Genomic DNA, 17,938 nt, shown 5'->3' with positions numbered 1-17,938 from the left:
CCTAATTGCTTTGATTTTTCCTTGTTGACTTGTTCCTTTTTTTTGGCTGAAGTGGCTATCCATTTTGGACAGATTCTAATTTTGGGTTTATTCTTTCATCTTTGAGGAGTGGAGGAATAATTTTGGTGTCATTTTTCAGTTTTTAAGGAGAGCACGCTATTCTAATTTTGGGATGACAAGGGGATGAGAAGAGTATAATATTTTCACTACAACACGAGACTTGATGACATCTATGTCTTGATCCTACACATGAGTTTTGTAGAGATGTACTGATATTTAGTGAGGGCATTTATACCTTGACCCAATGGAGGACCTTGTGATAAAATGATACCAGGTTCTTCCTTAATGCCTCCTCTAAATAATTAGGTCTATAAAAAAATTATTGTAAAAGCTAAATTTTGAATCTCATATAAAAGTTGATAGATTTTAGCAAGGAAAATCGGTAAGTTATTATTTGGAACAAAATTCCGCTAAGATAATCACTCTCTTCATTATTACCATCTTTTTCTACCCTCACTTCACTCTTTTTATCACTTCACTATTACCCATTTCTTGTTGCTCTCATTTTCCCTATTATATCAAGTCACTTTCCTCTTTTTAACCTCTTTAATTAATGCTAGCCTCCAAAACATAACTCAATTATTTAGTTTGGAAATTGATTCAGATAACCTCTATTTCTTCCAGTTTAATAACTCTATTAGTGATAAAAATTCACATTGCACAAAAAAAAAAAAATAGAATGGAAATACAATGACTTGATGATTAATACCAAATAATATCAACAAATTATAGTCTCTCTATTCATATATTTGCAAGCTAAAACTCACTTTGATAAAAATTCAATCCTCCATCTATAGTTCGTTGTCAATCTCCAATAGTTAGCTATTTGGTCATCTAGAAACCACTTAGTGTGATGGTTCGTGATAAACCAAAACCACTTCAAAATCATATTGGTTAGGGGCAAGCTGGAAAATCTCAAAGCGATTATGATGAGGGGAAGCCAATAAAAATGAAGTAGTACATTAAAGCCCAATTATATTAAATTTAAAATTGAAGATGAGGCAAGCCAAAGGACGTGAAGACCAAAATAACAAATTAGTTGGTGTAGAAAATAATTTCAGGATAACTTAGAAAAAATGTAGAGGTGTTCAATTTTAAATTTTGTTATACCTTAAGGCGGGATGTTAGAATAAGTCGCCCAAACTTTCTACACTAAAGTTCCTATCACAGACAGAAGAACAACTAACTCATAGTAATAAAATTTTACACTTGTTTCTGTTCCCAATAAAACATGGGAGTTTCTAACTACCACTATTATAAGAAAATCCTCGCACAATTTCTCAATGAAATTAACAATACAGTTTTAATTTTTGATTCACTCGAGCATCGAAAATTGAGAGGAACTAGGTAAACTAATAAATAATGATTATATGGAAAACTAATATATATTTATAATACATAAAACCATAAATATGTATATATACATATACATATATACACACACATACATACATACATAAAAAAAAATAATAATAAAATATATAAAAGTGTATAGTTAGATATATTTGATAGTATGTTACTTCATGATTGATCAATCTCAAATATCAAAATAGTAGTAATAAAGGTAAATATCAAATGTCAATTGATAGTTCAGAATATCAATATTATATCACATGTCATATAATATATATGACAACAGCCCTTCAAAATGCCAAAATTTAAATATTATGTCATAGACAATATAATAAATATCAATTACCCTTCAAAATGCCAAAATGAAAAAAGGGAGTGTGAAGATCCTTTTAAGGACATTTTAGGGTTTTTTAGGTACTTGTGGGTATGCCTATGCTTGGGTACTTTTGGATTTTGAGGTTAAATGCTCTATTTTAGAGGCGTAGATGAACATCTGTCTCTTAGAATAGAATATTATTAACACCAACTTGTTTTTTTATGGCAGTGAACACCCACTTGTCTTTTATGAATAAATGTCTGATTTATCATTTTAAAAAATAATATTTTACATACACAAAACATAATTAGATATAAAATCACACTCCTAAACTATATACGAAACTAATACCCCTATCAACATCAGTATATTGTCTTTTAGACTTTTATGTATGCATATATTGTAAAATTAGGGGATATAGAAGACACTTCTTTTGGGTTCGATAGCCTACTTCTTTATTGGTCCTGATCTCTTTTCTCTGACACTTTCTTTTGGGTTCTATGGCCTACTTCTTTATTGGTGCTGATCTCTTCTCTCTGCCAGCTGGTTTCTCTTAACTATCTTCTTTCTTTAGGTGCAGGGTTCTGTATCAGTAGTTAATGACCCTCTATATTTAAAGGCAAGAAATATGATACACATAACTTCAAATAACATTCTTGCAACTAGGCTATCATATGTAGGTGATGCAGACACTCAGCTCAATACAAATCAATTCAATAGACTTATACAACTACAACAGTGCAAGGAGTAACACACTGCACATAGGAAAAATACATAGAATCCATATAGATAAAGGGATTACAGAAAGTCTCTGTATGTAGTTGAGATGCACAATAATTCCATCCTCTATATCCTGTCTACTAAATCATAACATATCCTACCTAACCAGAGTCACCGTCTCCTAACTTGACCCAAACTCTCTATTTTTGCCAAGTACGTAATTGCTGTTTCGTAAGAGGCTGAATTGTTACAAATCATTACTAAACTTAGCAAGTAGTCATGCCTCTTTATTCTGAGAAGTTAGTTTGTCTCATGTTCTTCTTTTTAAAAGTCCTGAACCTCATGCTCTTCTTTTTAAAAGTCTTGAACCTCCTGATTTAAAGTTTATTTATATAGAAAATATTAACAACCTAACTATTAATTTTTTGGGGGTTGATGCTGCTCATTTTATCTTAAGATGCTACCGCATCAAACATCTAAAAAAGAGTCCCACAATTTAAAGCCAGACCTATTTCTAATATAGATGATGAGAGAGCCGAGGCTTGAGCATAACCTCCAAAGGGCCTGCCCTTGGCATTACCAAACTAACCCCTTCATTCATGTCAAGAACTCTTCCAACTGGAACAAACCAATCAAAGCTCTGCAACAAACTTGCAAGAGTTGTTTGCACCATACGCATTGCCAAAGAAGTACCATACGTTCTGGTTTAAAATCCAATGGTTTATTCCACACTTTTGGGTCCCTATGAATTTCCCACGCATTTACCATCATTATTGTTTCCGCAGGAATATGGTAGCCTCCCACTGTGCAAGCCTCTTCAGATTTCTGTGGCAACAACAAAGGAGCTGCTGGATAAAAACACAGAGTCTCTTTCACTATTGCTTGCAGGTATGTTAGTTGGGGTATATCTGACTCCTCCACCACTCTCCTCCATCCAACTTTAGAATCAAGTTCCTCCTGCGCCTTCCTCATTACATGGGGATGTCGCAATAACAATGACAATGCCCACTCTAGGGTAACTGAAGATGTATCAGAGCCTGCTCTAAACATAATCTGGCAAGAAAATGAGTTACAATACTATCAAAACTTGCAAAAAGCTATTTTAGTTGCATTATAATGATCATTCAAGTGGGGATGGCTGTTCATGAATCAAGATGTATAATGGCTTTCATGTCTGAATATTACATAACTGGATGTTTTTCTGTTTTTTTTTTTATAAAAGTGGATGAGACCACTAAAATTATATTGATTATATATATTTTTACATGTGTCTGGTTCAAAGAGCACTGAAGGGAAAGAACCAGTAAGAAAACCCTTCAGTATTGCTCAAGAAAACATAAGCCTATCTACCCATTACAAAAAGCCCATAGGCATACCAAAACCCCCAGATACATTGCCATCCGCATTAGATATAAAGGAAGCTGTAAGAAGCAGTCTAACAAGGAGCATCTGAAGATGGAGTCAAGAATGTCCACCAAAAATCAGAGCCATCACCCCAAAATCCACCCTGTCTAAACACCACAAGAATCCAAAGGTTTGAAGAAAACAAAACTCAGAGCCATGAGAGAACCAAGAATAAGAGATCCACATTAACTACTCTTTCCAATTCCTCAGAAAAAGCCACCATCCACCGAATTTGGCAAGAATTCTCCATAGAAAACAGAACATGATGTTAGAGTGAAAAGCAAGACAAAGATCGAATGATAGCCATAAGTGCCCACCAACAATAAATATAACTGAGAACATGATCACCATGTCATAATTATCGCATCATGAAAGAAACCTGCTAATATGAAGATGATCAAACAATGATAAAGCCAACGAATAGCATAATATCCCCAATCATTAGAACAACTACCTGAATCACCAATAGATCATGATGCCAAATGAAGAGAAGAGGAAAAAACAAGTGATTAAGGTACGGAAGCCTGATGGGAAGGCAACCAGCAACCAGCCGCAACAAAAAAAGATTACCAAAAACAGAGGATCAAACAGATATTATGCAAGTACCCCTGTCGTACAAGTACTGATTAATATGTAATGGTTGCCATAAGCCAAAGAGATCCCAAACTTACAAAAGAAATTCAAAACAGCCCGCCAACCAAGATAACCAAAGACAACCACTCAACCAATAAAGAAAAATCCACCATCCAAACCAAAAATACCCCTCCTACCTCTAGACTTTGTGCGAAGAAACTACCAAATATGACTACAACAGGAATGCTGCCATAAGGCAGGACAACATCCCCCCTATAGCCATATAGGGAAGTAACCATCACATAAAGCAAGGAGACATGAGAAGGTACATCTCAGACCAGTAGAAGAAAACCCAACCAATTTCTAACATAAGATATCAATAGCACAAAATTGTCATGAAGGCCAACACCTTTACTACATATACTAACGAAGCATAGATAGTGAAGTAGGATTTCAAGAAGGAGGACCACCTATAAAAAAAACATCTTCATGCAAGATGTAGGAATGTCCGAGGGAGAGACCTCCAGGAAATCGACATCCTCAACAACAGCCTTATTTACTAAAAAATCTGCAATGACGTTGATCTCCCTAAAACAATGCGAAATAGAAAAAGTGGAAAAGCATTTTAACTGCTGAAGAATGTGGTCTAAGAAATATTGAAGATGCCAAGATAGACATTTCTTGGCTACAACCACTTGAAACACGACAATGGAATCACCTTCAATAACAATGTCTTTAATGTTTAATGAAAGAGCGATATCAAGCCCAAAAGATAAAGCCTGAAACTCAGCCGTGTTATTGGTACCATGTCCAATTTGTTTACCCACAGCTTTGATGACTTTTGAAGAATGATAAAAAATAAGTACTCCAATACCAGACTTTCCCGGATTCCCCTTTGAGGCTCCATCAAACTAAAGTTTGAATGAAGGGAATGGAGGGGGAGTCCATCTGGCCAATTTTTGTTTAGCCAAAGAAGATAGACCTCCTGATACAGCCCCATGGGAAGGCATCTAACGAAGAGCGGTCCATTTCTAAGTAACCTGATTATCCCAATGAGAGAAAGAACTGAGATGATCTAAGTTTTTATGAATGAACAAAAGAACCACCTCACTGATGGAGGTTTGAATTTTACCAATTACTTCAGAGAAAGTGGCCTTTTTATGATTAAAAATTCTAGAATTTCTTTCAAGCCAAATATTCCAAATTACGAGTGATGGGGCCACAACCCAAAGGGATGAATAGAACGATGAAGAAAACAATAAGGGCCAGGCCATGAAATGCGAAAGAAGATTGGGACCTATCGCAGAAGACCAACCAAGCATGCCAAATAACCAATACCAGCACTCAGAAGCAAATGGACAAAACAAGAAAAGATGATCCATGGATTCCATACAATGACCACAAAAAACACAAGGAAATATAGTCGTAATCCCAAGTCTGTCCAAGCGCATTCCGGTGAAAACCTTATCTTAGACTGCCAACCAAGCAAACGACCCTGCTTTAGGAAGACAAGCTGGATGCCAAAAAAGTTTAGTAGGCTAGCAAGGGGATGGAGAAGTCTGAACTAAAGAATTATAACCATCTTTAATTGAATAAGAACTAGTAGCACTCTTAATCCTATTGGCATATGCACACTCCAATGAGACATTGTATGTGATTGAAGGTTTTGTCATTGATGGCAACCTTGCAATCCTATGGCACCGGCAAAGGCATTATACTGGCATCAGCAGATCACACTCTACACTAGCACTCAGGACACCGGCACCGGCACAGAAGAAAGGAAGTATACCGGCACAGAGGCTGACATGATTTTGTTATATTATATTTTGTTTAATTGTAAAAATGTGTAAGCCAACTTGGCAAATTGTAAAATGACTCTTATATATAAAAGAGATCATTGTAGACATTTTGTAGGACAGAAGATTTATAGGAAAATATTAGGCAGACCTATTGTGCGAAATATAGGTCAAGAGGTATATGTAAAGAACAAAGCAGGAGCTGGTACTGAATCTGGCATTGAAGATGCTATTGTAAAGTAGTACAAGATATTGGATTTGTATAATCCTTTTTGTAAGTCAGTGAGACTTCCCATTGAGCAGTGAGCTCTAGGCAATTGGTCTTTCTGCATGTGCAGGCCCCTATTGTAAGTAATATTCTCTTATTGGCCTGTGAGTGAATATTGTGGGTCACAAATCCCACTGAGGTTTTTCCCAAACCGGGTTTCCTCGTTAACATCTTGTGTTATGGTGTGCTTTTCATGTGGATGTTCTTGATTCTATTTATTGCATTATTTCTTGCATATCGATACACTGTTATATTATGTTCTGCATGTTTTAAGTCAAGAAATACTAATTACCGGTTAGATACTGATTCACCCCCCCCTCCTCTCAGTATCTGTGGGATCCCTAACAATTGGTATCAGAGCCTGGTCCTCTATTTTCAAAAGCCTAACAGCTTGAGGAAGATCTTGACACCCGTAAAGATGGAAAATCTGATGAAGCAACTAGAAGGAGCTCTTAGAGACTATGATGCAGAAAAGTTAAAAAATATCAAATTAGAAGATGATTTAAGAGCAACTCAGGACATTATTCAAGCACTTCAAGAAAATTTTACTGTTGCAAGAAATAAAAGAAGAGAACTTTGTGAAAAATTGTGAAATGAGAATGATGAAAAGGAATCACTTAATGATATGATAAGCAAGTTAAAACAAGAGATCATGACAACAAAAAATGAAATGCAGGATATGACTATGAGATTTTGCAAAGAGATTGAGGATAGGAAGAAGAATGAAGAAGAATTGACCAGAAGACTAAGTGATGCAGCAAATGAGAACACAAAACTTAGCTATGAAAATGACATGTTGAAGACAGATCTGATGCATACTCAGAATGACTCAAATGAACTGATGAGACAAAAAGAAGTCTTAGAAAGAGAACTAGAAACTGCAAATCAACACAAAGAAAAATTCAAGAAAAACTCAGAGGAACTTGGCACCTTGCTAAAAAATCAAAAACCTAAAGGTGACACTTCTGGAATTGGCTTTGAAGTTGGTGAAAGCTCCGGTATTGCAAATACTCAGGATCACAACAAACTGGTAAGACAACCTAATGCTTATAAATTCAATGGTAAATGCTTTAAGTGTAATAAGTATGGTCATAGAGCAAATGAATGTAGATCTAGAAATTATCAGAATATCAACACACCCACCGGTCAATGTTCTAAATACAACAAAATTGGTCACAATTCTGAAAATTGCAGAATGAATGTGAGATGTTATGTTTGTGGAAGATTTGGGCATTTATCTAATCAATGTAGAACACAAACCGGCATAGGTTATGGGAAAGCTATTCAGAAGAATAATATAACTTGTTATGCATGTAACAAAATTGGGCATAGTGCTAAATTCTATAGAAGTAAAGGAACACCGGTAGACAACAAAAGTTCTAACTTGAAAGGTAAAGAAAAAGTTGAAGAGGTTAAGCAATAATTCTCAAAACAATGGATTAGAAAAGCCGATCTAAATATTGGGAATACTCCTTCACCAGTAGAACAAACCAATGCTTCATCGGCAGAACAGAGTGATGCTTCACCGGAAGGACAGAGCAGTGCTCCACCGGCAAGAAGTTCTTCATCTAATTGAAGCAAATTTCCTTGAGGGTTTGGCAATCTATTGATACATATGCTATTATTCCCTCGGTTAGAGATAAGAAGTTGGAAATTACTTATTACCGGTAAACAAAGTTAAGTGAATACTTAACCGACATGCAATTAATATGGTAGATGGCGAAAAGACATTATAAAATTAAGGTTTTAGCTCCATTTCATTTCACCGAGATTTCAAATTTTCGAAGAGCGCAAAGATTCCGAGCTAAGGCATTTCGAGCAAGAAGCAAGAACACTCCAAACAATCATCCATCCAAAGCAGTAAAAGGTATTTAATCATGGCAACCACCTCTGCAATTGAATATATAGCAAACCCTACTGTTGTTGAGGTAATAAAAAGACCTAGGCCCGTATTTTAGTTAGTTCCCGAGATAGCAAAGAAGGATGATACCTTAGGTGCTTTTTCTCAAATTCCTAAGGGAGTTGTATATGCTGAAGACCCCAGAATGTACATCCACTGCAACATTGAGGAATTAGGAGATGAGGAAATTAAAACCATGTATAAAACTGTGATATGTGATAATACTGGAAATGTAAAGGATGAACACAAGATCATTGAGACCCTAGGATTTACAGAGATCCTTAGCATTCCTGAATTTCCGAAGGATGTGATTAGGATAGTCTTAAGCAGGGTACATGGAGATTTTTTCTAGCTAGATGCAATTCACAAAATCACCAAGGAAACTGTGAAAGCTGTCATAGGGTTACCGACCACCGGTAAAGGACCAGATAAACCAAGAAAGTTTCAAATGACCTAGTTATAAACCTAATTGGTGCAACATTCGACAAGAGGTCTCTAAGAGTTAATGATGTAACAGATATCAATGTGAGATTCATCAGTATGATATTAGGGTATAAAGCTACTCATGCTAATAGACTTAATTCAGTTTCAAGTTTATGCATTAAGAATGCTTATGATATGGTCACAAACAATGCAAAAATTGACATATGCGAGTGGTTAAAGGATGAATTAATTGACAACCTTGGAAAGATCAATAAGGACAAGAAAGGAACTTTCAGATTTGGAAATCTGTTAGTATGCCTAATGCTACATATAACAAAACAGGTTCCTGGTATAGGTTACAAAGAACTTGGATATGACATATCGGTAGGCAAACAATTAACAGAACTATTCAAAAACATGGGTGAGAACAAGGAAAGCAATATTAATGACTTCTTTCAAGCATTAAAGACCAAAATGAAGAAAAGAGTAAGGTTATCACAGAAGATTGTAGACAAATACAAAGATGAAATATGCTTTGTCATCAAGAAAGATGAAATCTAGATGGAAGTGGTCATCCCAAGGACAGTTTGGGTAACCGAGATGGGCTATGAAACAGATGATCACATAGTTGAAACATATGCTAAAGCACTTCTAGAAGCCCCAGAGAACCTAAGGAAGAAGTATTTGGCAGTGCAGAAAATATTGAAAGACAAATTCAATCAAAGAAAAGGGTGAAAAAGGTTGAGGCAGTTGTAAGGAAAGGGTCCACACAAGCAAAATCCATCAAATAAGATGTATTGAAGAAAACCGACATAACAAAGGATGAGTTAGCAACTCCACAACCTGAAACTCACCTATCACCGATAGGTACTTCTTCAGGAAGTGACATGCCTGCAAGTTTCAAAAGAGTTGTAAGAAAAAGAGATCCCTCACTGGCAACCACACCCTCACCCAGGAGGACAAGGCAAAAACAACAAGCAGTGAGATCTCTGGTAAGAAAGGCCACACCAAAGAAGAAACTAACACCCAAGAAGAAGAAAAGGACAAACAAAGACTTGGCCCCTCTTGATATACTGTTGAATGAACTCAGAGAGGAAGGTAAACTGAAGAATATAGAGAAAATTTATGACACTCTAACAGCTGATAAAAAAGAGCAAGTTGAAAACAGTGTTATATTGCACATGGATATGTACAAGAAAGTTTTGATGGAAGTAGTCAATGAAATACCAGATGAATTCTTCAAAAGACTAGAGGCAAGAAGACAAGTAGTGATAGAATTGGATAAGAAAATAAAAATTGAAAAGCTACTTTCTGTATATCCGGTAAACTCTCCACAAGAAATTGATGATCTGATTGCAAAGGCCAATTGGTCAGTATTCTCTACTGCACACCGACATATTGTACTAATGGCAAGAAGAGTAGATGAGGTAACAAAAGAAATAGAAAATGGATGGGATATATTCCTGGTTGAGAAAGAAAAGCAGGAAGAATACAGGAACCCCAAGCTTATCAAAGTCTATCAGAAAGACAAAGATAAGGGTAAAGGAAAGGTTAGTGGACCTCCTAGTATCAAAATAAAAGATAACTTATCCCCACCACCTCTGATTACTCCATCGGTAACAACTACTGAAGATCAACCGGCAGCCGAGAGTATGGATGTAGAGGATAATAATCCTAATCCTGAAGTCCTATATATTGTGAATGTTGATACTCAGAAGATCAACATAGTAGTAGACAAAGATACAACTGAAAAGACAGATATGGCTAGTGAGCCTCGGTGACTGAGGAAACTGATAAACCAGTAGAAGATAAAGAGCTAAAGGTAAAGACTGAGAAACAAACTGAGGAAATGAAACATACAGAGAAACAAACAGAGCTAAAGGCTCCAGAACAACAACAACCGGAACAAGTACATAAGGAAACAGTGCCACCGACAACTAGTGAAGTTGGAAAACCATTGCTTAAAGAAATGCAGACACAAACTGACCTACCAGAGGTCAATACAAGCTTGGTTACTTCCACTAGTACTCAGATTGTTGATTCATCATCAAGCTTCAAATCAACCAATGTGACTAAGGTACTACTTGATTCTATCAAGAAAATAACTGACTGCAGCTCACAAGCTTAAAAAGCAATTGATGATACCATACCAATTTTGAAGGTAATTGATCCTAACTGTAATATAGATAACAAAGATTCTTTAGGACAATTGGATACACTATGTAAATATATCTCAGAAAATATTGAGAAAATAAAAGAAGAGTCAGTAAAGGATAAAGTAGAAGTTGAAAAACAGAAATTCTTTGATGAGCAAATAAAGAAGTGTAATAGAGATTTTGACACACTTCTACCGAAATTATGTAATTTGTTGAAAGAGTACAAAAATTTGTACAAAGATACCTGTAAAACAGACTTTTTGAATGTAGATATTGACAAGAAAATTTGCAAGGTACAGAATGAGATCAATAAACTTGTAGATAGTTTTGTCAACTCACCTAATACACTATCAGTTTTTGAAGAAAAGATAACAAATTTTGAGGAAGAACTACTCAAATTGGAAAGAGAGAAAGAAAGAATAATAAGGCAAAAAATTTGAGATCTAAACTAAGTCCAAGATTGGACTATCTAGCATCTCTACGGAAGGAAATTTCTGAAGCACTAATACAAAGCAACAAAACACCGGCAGAGCATTTGCAGTATCTCACCAGTACAGTGAAGAGAACAAAAACATCAATAAAGGATAGCAAAAAGTTTATGGATAGTATAAACTTGATTTTGGGAGATCTTTTTCAAATTATAACTACCCAACTACAAGGTTGAAACCACAAACTCTGCTGACATCTTGACAACCTTTGTCATTGATGCCAAAGGGGGAGTAGTGGGATGAGAAAATTCAAATCACAGGACAGGAATCATATGCTCAGTGGGAGCTCTCAAACTTTTGGTACCTCACATTCTTGGTAACATTTTTGGACTACACATTTTTGGATACTTTTTGAAATTTCTCATGAGTGTTGCCATCAATGCCAAAGGGGGAGATTGTTCGCATATGCACACTCCAATGAGACATTGTATGTGATTGAAGGTTTTGTCATTGATGGCAACCTTGCAATCCTATGGCACCGGCAAAGGCATTATACCGGCATTAGCAAATCACACTCTACATCGGCACTCAGGACATTGGCACCGACAGAGAAGAAAGGAAGTATACCGGCACAGAGGCCGACATGATTTTGTTATATTATATTTTGTTTAATTGTAAAAATGTGTAAGCTGACTTGGCAAATTGTAAAATGACTCTTATATATAAAAGAGATCATTGTAGACATTTTGTAGGACAGAAGATTTATAGGAAAATATTAGGCAGACCTATTGTGCGAAATATAGGTCAAGAGATATATGTAAAGAACAGAGCAGGAATCGGTACTAAATCTGACATTGAAGATGCTATTGTAAAGCAGTACAAGATATTGGATTTGTATAATCCTTTTTGTAAGTCAGTGAGACTTCCCATTGAGCAGTGAGCTCTAGGCAATTGGCCTTCCTGCATGTGCAGGCCCCTCTTGTAAGTAATATTCTCTTATTGGCCAGTGAGTGAATATTGTGGGTTTTCCCACACCGGGTTTCCTCATTAACATCTTGTGTTATGGTGTGCTTTTCATGTGGATGTTCTTGATTCTGTTTATTGCATTATTTCTTGCATACCAGTACACTGTTATATTATGTTCTACATGTTTTAAGTCAAGAAATACTAATTACCGGTTAGATACTGATTCACCCCCCCCCCCCCTCTCAGTATCTGTGGGATCCCTAACAAATCCAAACCAAGGAGTCCTCTTTATTTTGGAAAACAAGGGGTCTTTTGTGAAGTTCTTCTGCAAAAGCTAGAATAAGATTAATATCAACCGACAAGGGAGGGATAATCTTCCATTTCGCAATCTCACAAGGACCAAAGGAGACAATGTCAAAATAATCAGCAACAAAAGGCCCCCAAAATTCTAATAGAATACTAGACAAGGGGGACCAATCTCGAATAGCTGAAAGGGCAGAGTGCCCATTCCAGACTTCATCCCAAAACAGGACTTTCTTCTCATTATTGACAACCCAGGATAGATGTGGTAAAATAACCATCCTACATGAAACCAAAAAATTCCAAAAAGTCGAACCTTTTGGAAGAGATGAAGCAGTAAAAATCCTCTCTCTGGAAGCACCCCTTAAATACTTAGCAAACATGATGGCAGCCCATTTACTGAGGGTCAATATATAACTTCCAAACCAATGTTGCCCCCAAAGCCTTATTCTGAGAAGCTAAATTACGAATGCCCGCACCCCCAGCTCTTTGGGATGACAAATTTTGTCCCAAGCCAAGAGAGGAATCCTCAGCTTATCACCCAAGTTATCATTCCAAAGAAAGGTCCTAAGGGAGACCCTAATGTTCTTAATAACTTGGGGGGGAGCCTACAAAACGGACATCAAATATGTGGGGATGGCATTCAAAACTGACTTAATTAAAATAATTTTACCAGCCATAGTCAGCCACTTATGATTCCAGGAAGAGATTCGAGAGGATATTGAATGAACAATTTTGTTGCAAAAGGAAGCCTTATCCGACCCTAAAAAAAAAGGAATGCCCCGGTATACACATGGGAGGGTCCCAACTTGAAAACTCCAAAAGCGGACGAGTCTATTTTTAACAAAAAAGACTTTGGATTTATGATTATTAATACTTTGTCCAGAAAAAGATGCATAATCATAGATAATTTTCTTAATAACCTGAGCCTCCCTTAGAGAGGCTGCCCTGAATAGAAGCGTATCATCCGCAAACTAAGTTGCCGGTTCGGGTTCGGGTTCGGGTTCGAAGAACCCGGTACGCTGGTACGGCAAAATTTTGAAAAGGGGTTTGGGTTCGTTTGGGTTCGTTAGTACAAAAACATGTAAATTTTATATATATATATATATATATTTTGATATTTGTGAAGCCTATAAGCATGAATTAAAATATGCATGTCACATAGCATCATATGAACAACAAAACAAACATAAACTTGTAATCATAGCATCATGATCATACCATAATTGATAATAGCATCATATACATCAAGTTTAATATCAAAATGACAAAATATTCAAGTATCATTGTTTCAACTTTCAACAATATAAACTTAAAGTTTAATCATCAAATGGATCATCTAATTCTTCGTCGTCCTCCTCCTCCTCCTCCTCATCCTCATTGACATTGACATTACATGAGCCAATGCCACTTGCACTTGCACTATAAGTTGGCTCAATTTCTGAGTCATCAAGTGTCAATGCAAGAAGCTGAGAAGCAGGAGCATCCAAATCAATATGCTCTGGCTCTATATCCCACATCTTTGTTTCCCCTTGTGTGTAGTCAAGTTGTTTGTGTGAAAGAAGACGTAGGTTGGAATGCACATATACTAAATTCTCCGCTCTTTTTGATAGCAGCCTATTGCGCTTTATTGAGTGGATGAAAGAGTATGTGCTCCAATTTCTTTCTGAAGCAGATGAACTAGCAACCTACGAAGACAAAGTAAACAATTAAAGTTATACATTAATAAAAATAAAATTACTAGCAACCTATGAAGACAAAGTAAACTATAAATAAACTAAAACTTGTAAATTAAACTTACTTGTGATAAAACTTTTATAGCGAGGGGTTGTAGGTGTTGGAAGCATGTGCCATGGAAGTACCACCAGCTATGAACATCTTTCTTGGATCTATGACGAAGTGCATCAACACTTAGACCAATCCCATTTGCGAATTTTATGAACTCATTTGTAACAACATCTCGCAAATCATCATCGGGATATAGTCTAAGAAATGCTGCCTTATACCCATCAGATACTTCTAGATCTCTCCATGGTGGAATCCTTCCTGGTTTATCAAGAAACTGATTGCTATAGTACTTAGGTGTCAAGGCATAGGCAAGAAGGTGCAAAGGAGTGGTCATCTTATTCCACCTCTCTACAATAATTAATTCCAGTTCTTTGAAGAATTTCTCCTGAGGATCATTCTCTTTTTCATTTATAGTGAACTTTATTTTTTCAAGCATTGAATCAATGCCATCATAAATCTCACCTATGCAAGGCCTATCCATGTCTGTATAGCGAATCATGCTCATGATGGGCTCAGTGATACTTAGGAGATATGTAACAAGATCCCACCATTTCTCATCCAATATTCTATCCCTAATTTTTCCTGCCCTCTTAGTGCTACTTTGCTTCCATACAGTCCAATTGGTGCTGATCACCATATTGCATAGTGCCACTCTAACTTTCACAAGTCGTCTTAAGACGATTGTGTTTGATGCAAAATGGGTCTCAGCAACCTATAACACAAATTAATGCCAAATGATTAAAAAATAAAGCCAAACTTTAAAGAAGAATACACAATATAGCTTACACAATGATATTATTAACATTGAAAATTCAAAAAAATCAAAAAATGTAAAATTAAATTACTATTTCACTTACCTTCAATAGCTCCAAATTCGAATAGGTTCTAAAAATCCCTTGAGACATGTGGTGGTTTGTGATGAACATCTGGATGTCCTCAGCCTCTGCATACACATCTCTGATCCATTTTATTTTTTGCCCAATCCTTTGTAGCATAAGATTGAGTGAATGTACCGCACAAGGTGTCCAAAAGATGTGATCATAGCGTTGCTCAACCAACAAACCAGCAGCTCTACAATTTTTTGCATTGTCCGTTATGACTTGGACAACATTGCGGGGTCCCACAGACTCAATGGCAGAGATGAGAATTTCTGCAATAAATTCGCCATCTTTTATTTGGCCCTCACAATCCACAGCGCTCAAAAACATTGCCCCTTTAGGAGACACCGCTATAACATTGATCAAGGGACGGTTTTTAGCATCTTTCCACCCATCTGAAACAATTGTTACACCTGTCTCAACCCATGAATCCCTTATGGGTTTCAATGCATCTTCAACCCTCTTCACCTCTTTCTCCAATAATGTTCCACGTACCTTCTCATAACTAGGGCCCTTATACCCTCTTGGTGCCTCATTAACACTTTTTATCATTTGCTTCCAATAAGGGGAGCGAACAACATTGAATGACAACCCATTTGCATAAATGCACCTTACTATATCTTGATCAGCATTGTCTCTACTCTCATTTTGGTGCGGTTTCTAAAGGCCCCTTTGTTCTTTTACGTGTCAAGGGTGGTTCACTTTGAGGTTCATTTGTGGCAAAGAAGGGGTGGTCTTCTACTACAATACTGGGATTAGAAGGGCCTTGCATTCCCCTTGTTTTCTTTGATGCAGTTTGGTTCAATCTACGGGCTTCCTCTCTTCTGCCGCCTCATGCTCCCTAATATATTTCATCACTATCTCATTTGGTATAGGTTTACCATTTTTTCCAGGGCATTTTTTGATGCCTCTTCCTTTTATTCCACACAAATGGCCTACCACTCGATAATATGAACTATTACGTTCAATATCACATCCATGGCATTTCCAACGGAATCCCCCACCTCCCGGAAGTTGTTTTATAATGTCCACATATTTCCATAAGGGAGAATTTGGATCATTTCTTTGTTTTGCAATTATTTGTTCATTGCCAATGGAGGAAGATGTAGATGCCATTCTAGTTCCTATGGCAAGAAATAAAATAAACATATTCAAAAACAAAAACTAAATAATGAAAAAAAAATCAAGTTTCATGTTTGACAATTTGTGGAACAAAAATAGTTGGAAAAAAATGTTTAAAAACCTACCTCTTGCAGCCAATGGAAGCTTGAAAATGTATGGAAATGATGCTGCAACACTTGTTGAAGCTTCTAAAATCAGTCTTCAACTCCTCCTCTTTGATCTTGGAAGCCAAATTTTGTTCAACCTCTCTTCAACCTGCTCTCATAAAAAATTTGTTTGCAACACAAATGAGGTGAAATGTGTCAATAAGATGTTTTAGAAGTGTTTTTTAGGTTATAATTTTCACTTTTTAAAAGGCGGAATTGAAAAAAAATTAAAATTTGGTTTGTTTTTTAACTTTTTGGGCCGCCCAGCCGCCCGGGTTCGACTGGGTCCGCCCGGGTTCGACTGGGTTCGACCCGGGTCGAACCCACCCTGGGTTTTTCGAACCCTGGTCGAACCCAGGTTGAACCGGACCCGTACCACGGACCCGGTCGAACCCGGACCCATACCAGGGCGTCCCAAGGGCGAACCCAATAACTTAGTCCGCAAACAAGCAATGAGATTGCGGAGAAGGGAGGCCATCTATTCTAATACCTGACCATAAACCAGATGTTGTAGCACTAGAGATGGCCTTACTTAATGCTTCCGCCAAAAGGATAAATAGAAAAGGAGACAAAGGATCCCCTTGCCTAAGTCCCTGAGAGGAAGCAAAAAACCCCGACGGGGAACCATTAACCAAAACTGAAAAGCGAGTAGAAGATATACAAGAAAACACCCACTTGACCCAACAGCTCGAAAAGCCCAGATGATATAAAACAACCCTAAGAGCTTGCCAATTGACCCGATCATAAGCCTTCAACATGTCTAGCTTAAGTATCATAGCCAAAACCTTTTGTTGAGAAATAGAGTGCAGAACTTCATGAGCTACATTCACACCTTCAGATGTTTCTCGACCAGGAACAAATCCTCCCTGTTCTAGGGAGACAATCCGAGGGAGGAGCCTAGATAGCCTAACTGAAATTGCCTTAGTAAAGATTTTATATAAAGTAGTACACAAGGCAATCAAATGAAAATCTGAGAACGAAGTAGGATTATCCACCTTCGGAATGATAGCAATTAGAGTAGTATTAAGCTCTCTAAGGATAGACCTATTTCTTCTAGATTCCTCCAAGGCTAGCAATACGTCATTCCCTATAAACTCCCAACACTTTTGAAAGAGTAGTGCCGTAAACCCATCCAGACCTGGGGCCTTCTCTGGATGCATGGAGAAGACTATCTCTTTCAGTTCAGCTAGAGTAAAGGGAGCCATAAGCTTCTTATTATCTTCTTGAGAAACTAAAGAGGGGATCGATTACACAATCTCATTATCTAATGCAACTGGATCCGCTGTAAGAAGTGACTTAAAGAACCTAATAGCTTCAAAAGCAATCTCTTCGTCATCTACC

General features: G+C 36.9%; 2 protein-coding genes across 2 annotated transcripts in view; both read right to left on the bottom strand.

The window, feature by feature from the left end:
* The window catches only part of LOC131043478 (cytochrome P450 81Q32), a 47,278-nt gene that overhangs the window by 11,516 nt on the left and 17,824 nt on the right, over window positions 1-17,938 (bottom strand). The window lies entirely within an intron of this gene.
* Window positions 2,902-17,802, bottom strand: LOC131043477 (cytochrome P450 750A1). The gene is made up of 4 exons (XM_057976677.2): window positions 17,273-17,802; window positions 4,948-5,014; window positions 3,143-3,502; window positions 2,902-2,925 (listed from the first exon to the last, which is right to left on the bottom strand). Exons 1-4 carry the CDS (start codon window positions 17,800-17,802, stop codon window positions 2,902-2,904), a joined length of 981 nt encoding a protein of 326 aa, XP_057832660.2.

Source organism: Cryptomeria japonica, chromosome 11 (genome assembly GCF_030272615.1).
Source record: "Cryptomeria japonica chromosome 11, Sugi_1.0, whole genome shotgun sequence".
Lineage (NCBI taxonomy): Eukaryota > Viridiplantae > Streptophyta > Pinopsida > Cupressales > Cupressaceae > Cryptomeria > Cryptomeria japonica.
The sequence above is the reverse complement of the archived record's forward strand: the minus strand, read 5'-3'. Positions and strand labels throughout refer to the sequence as shown.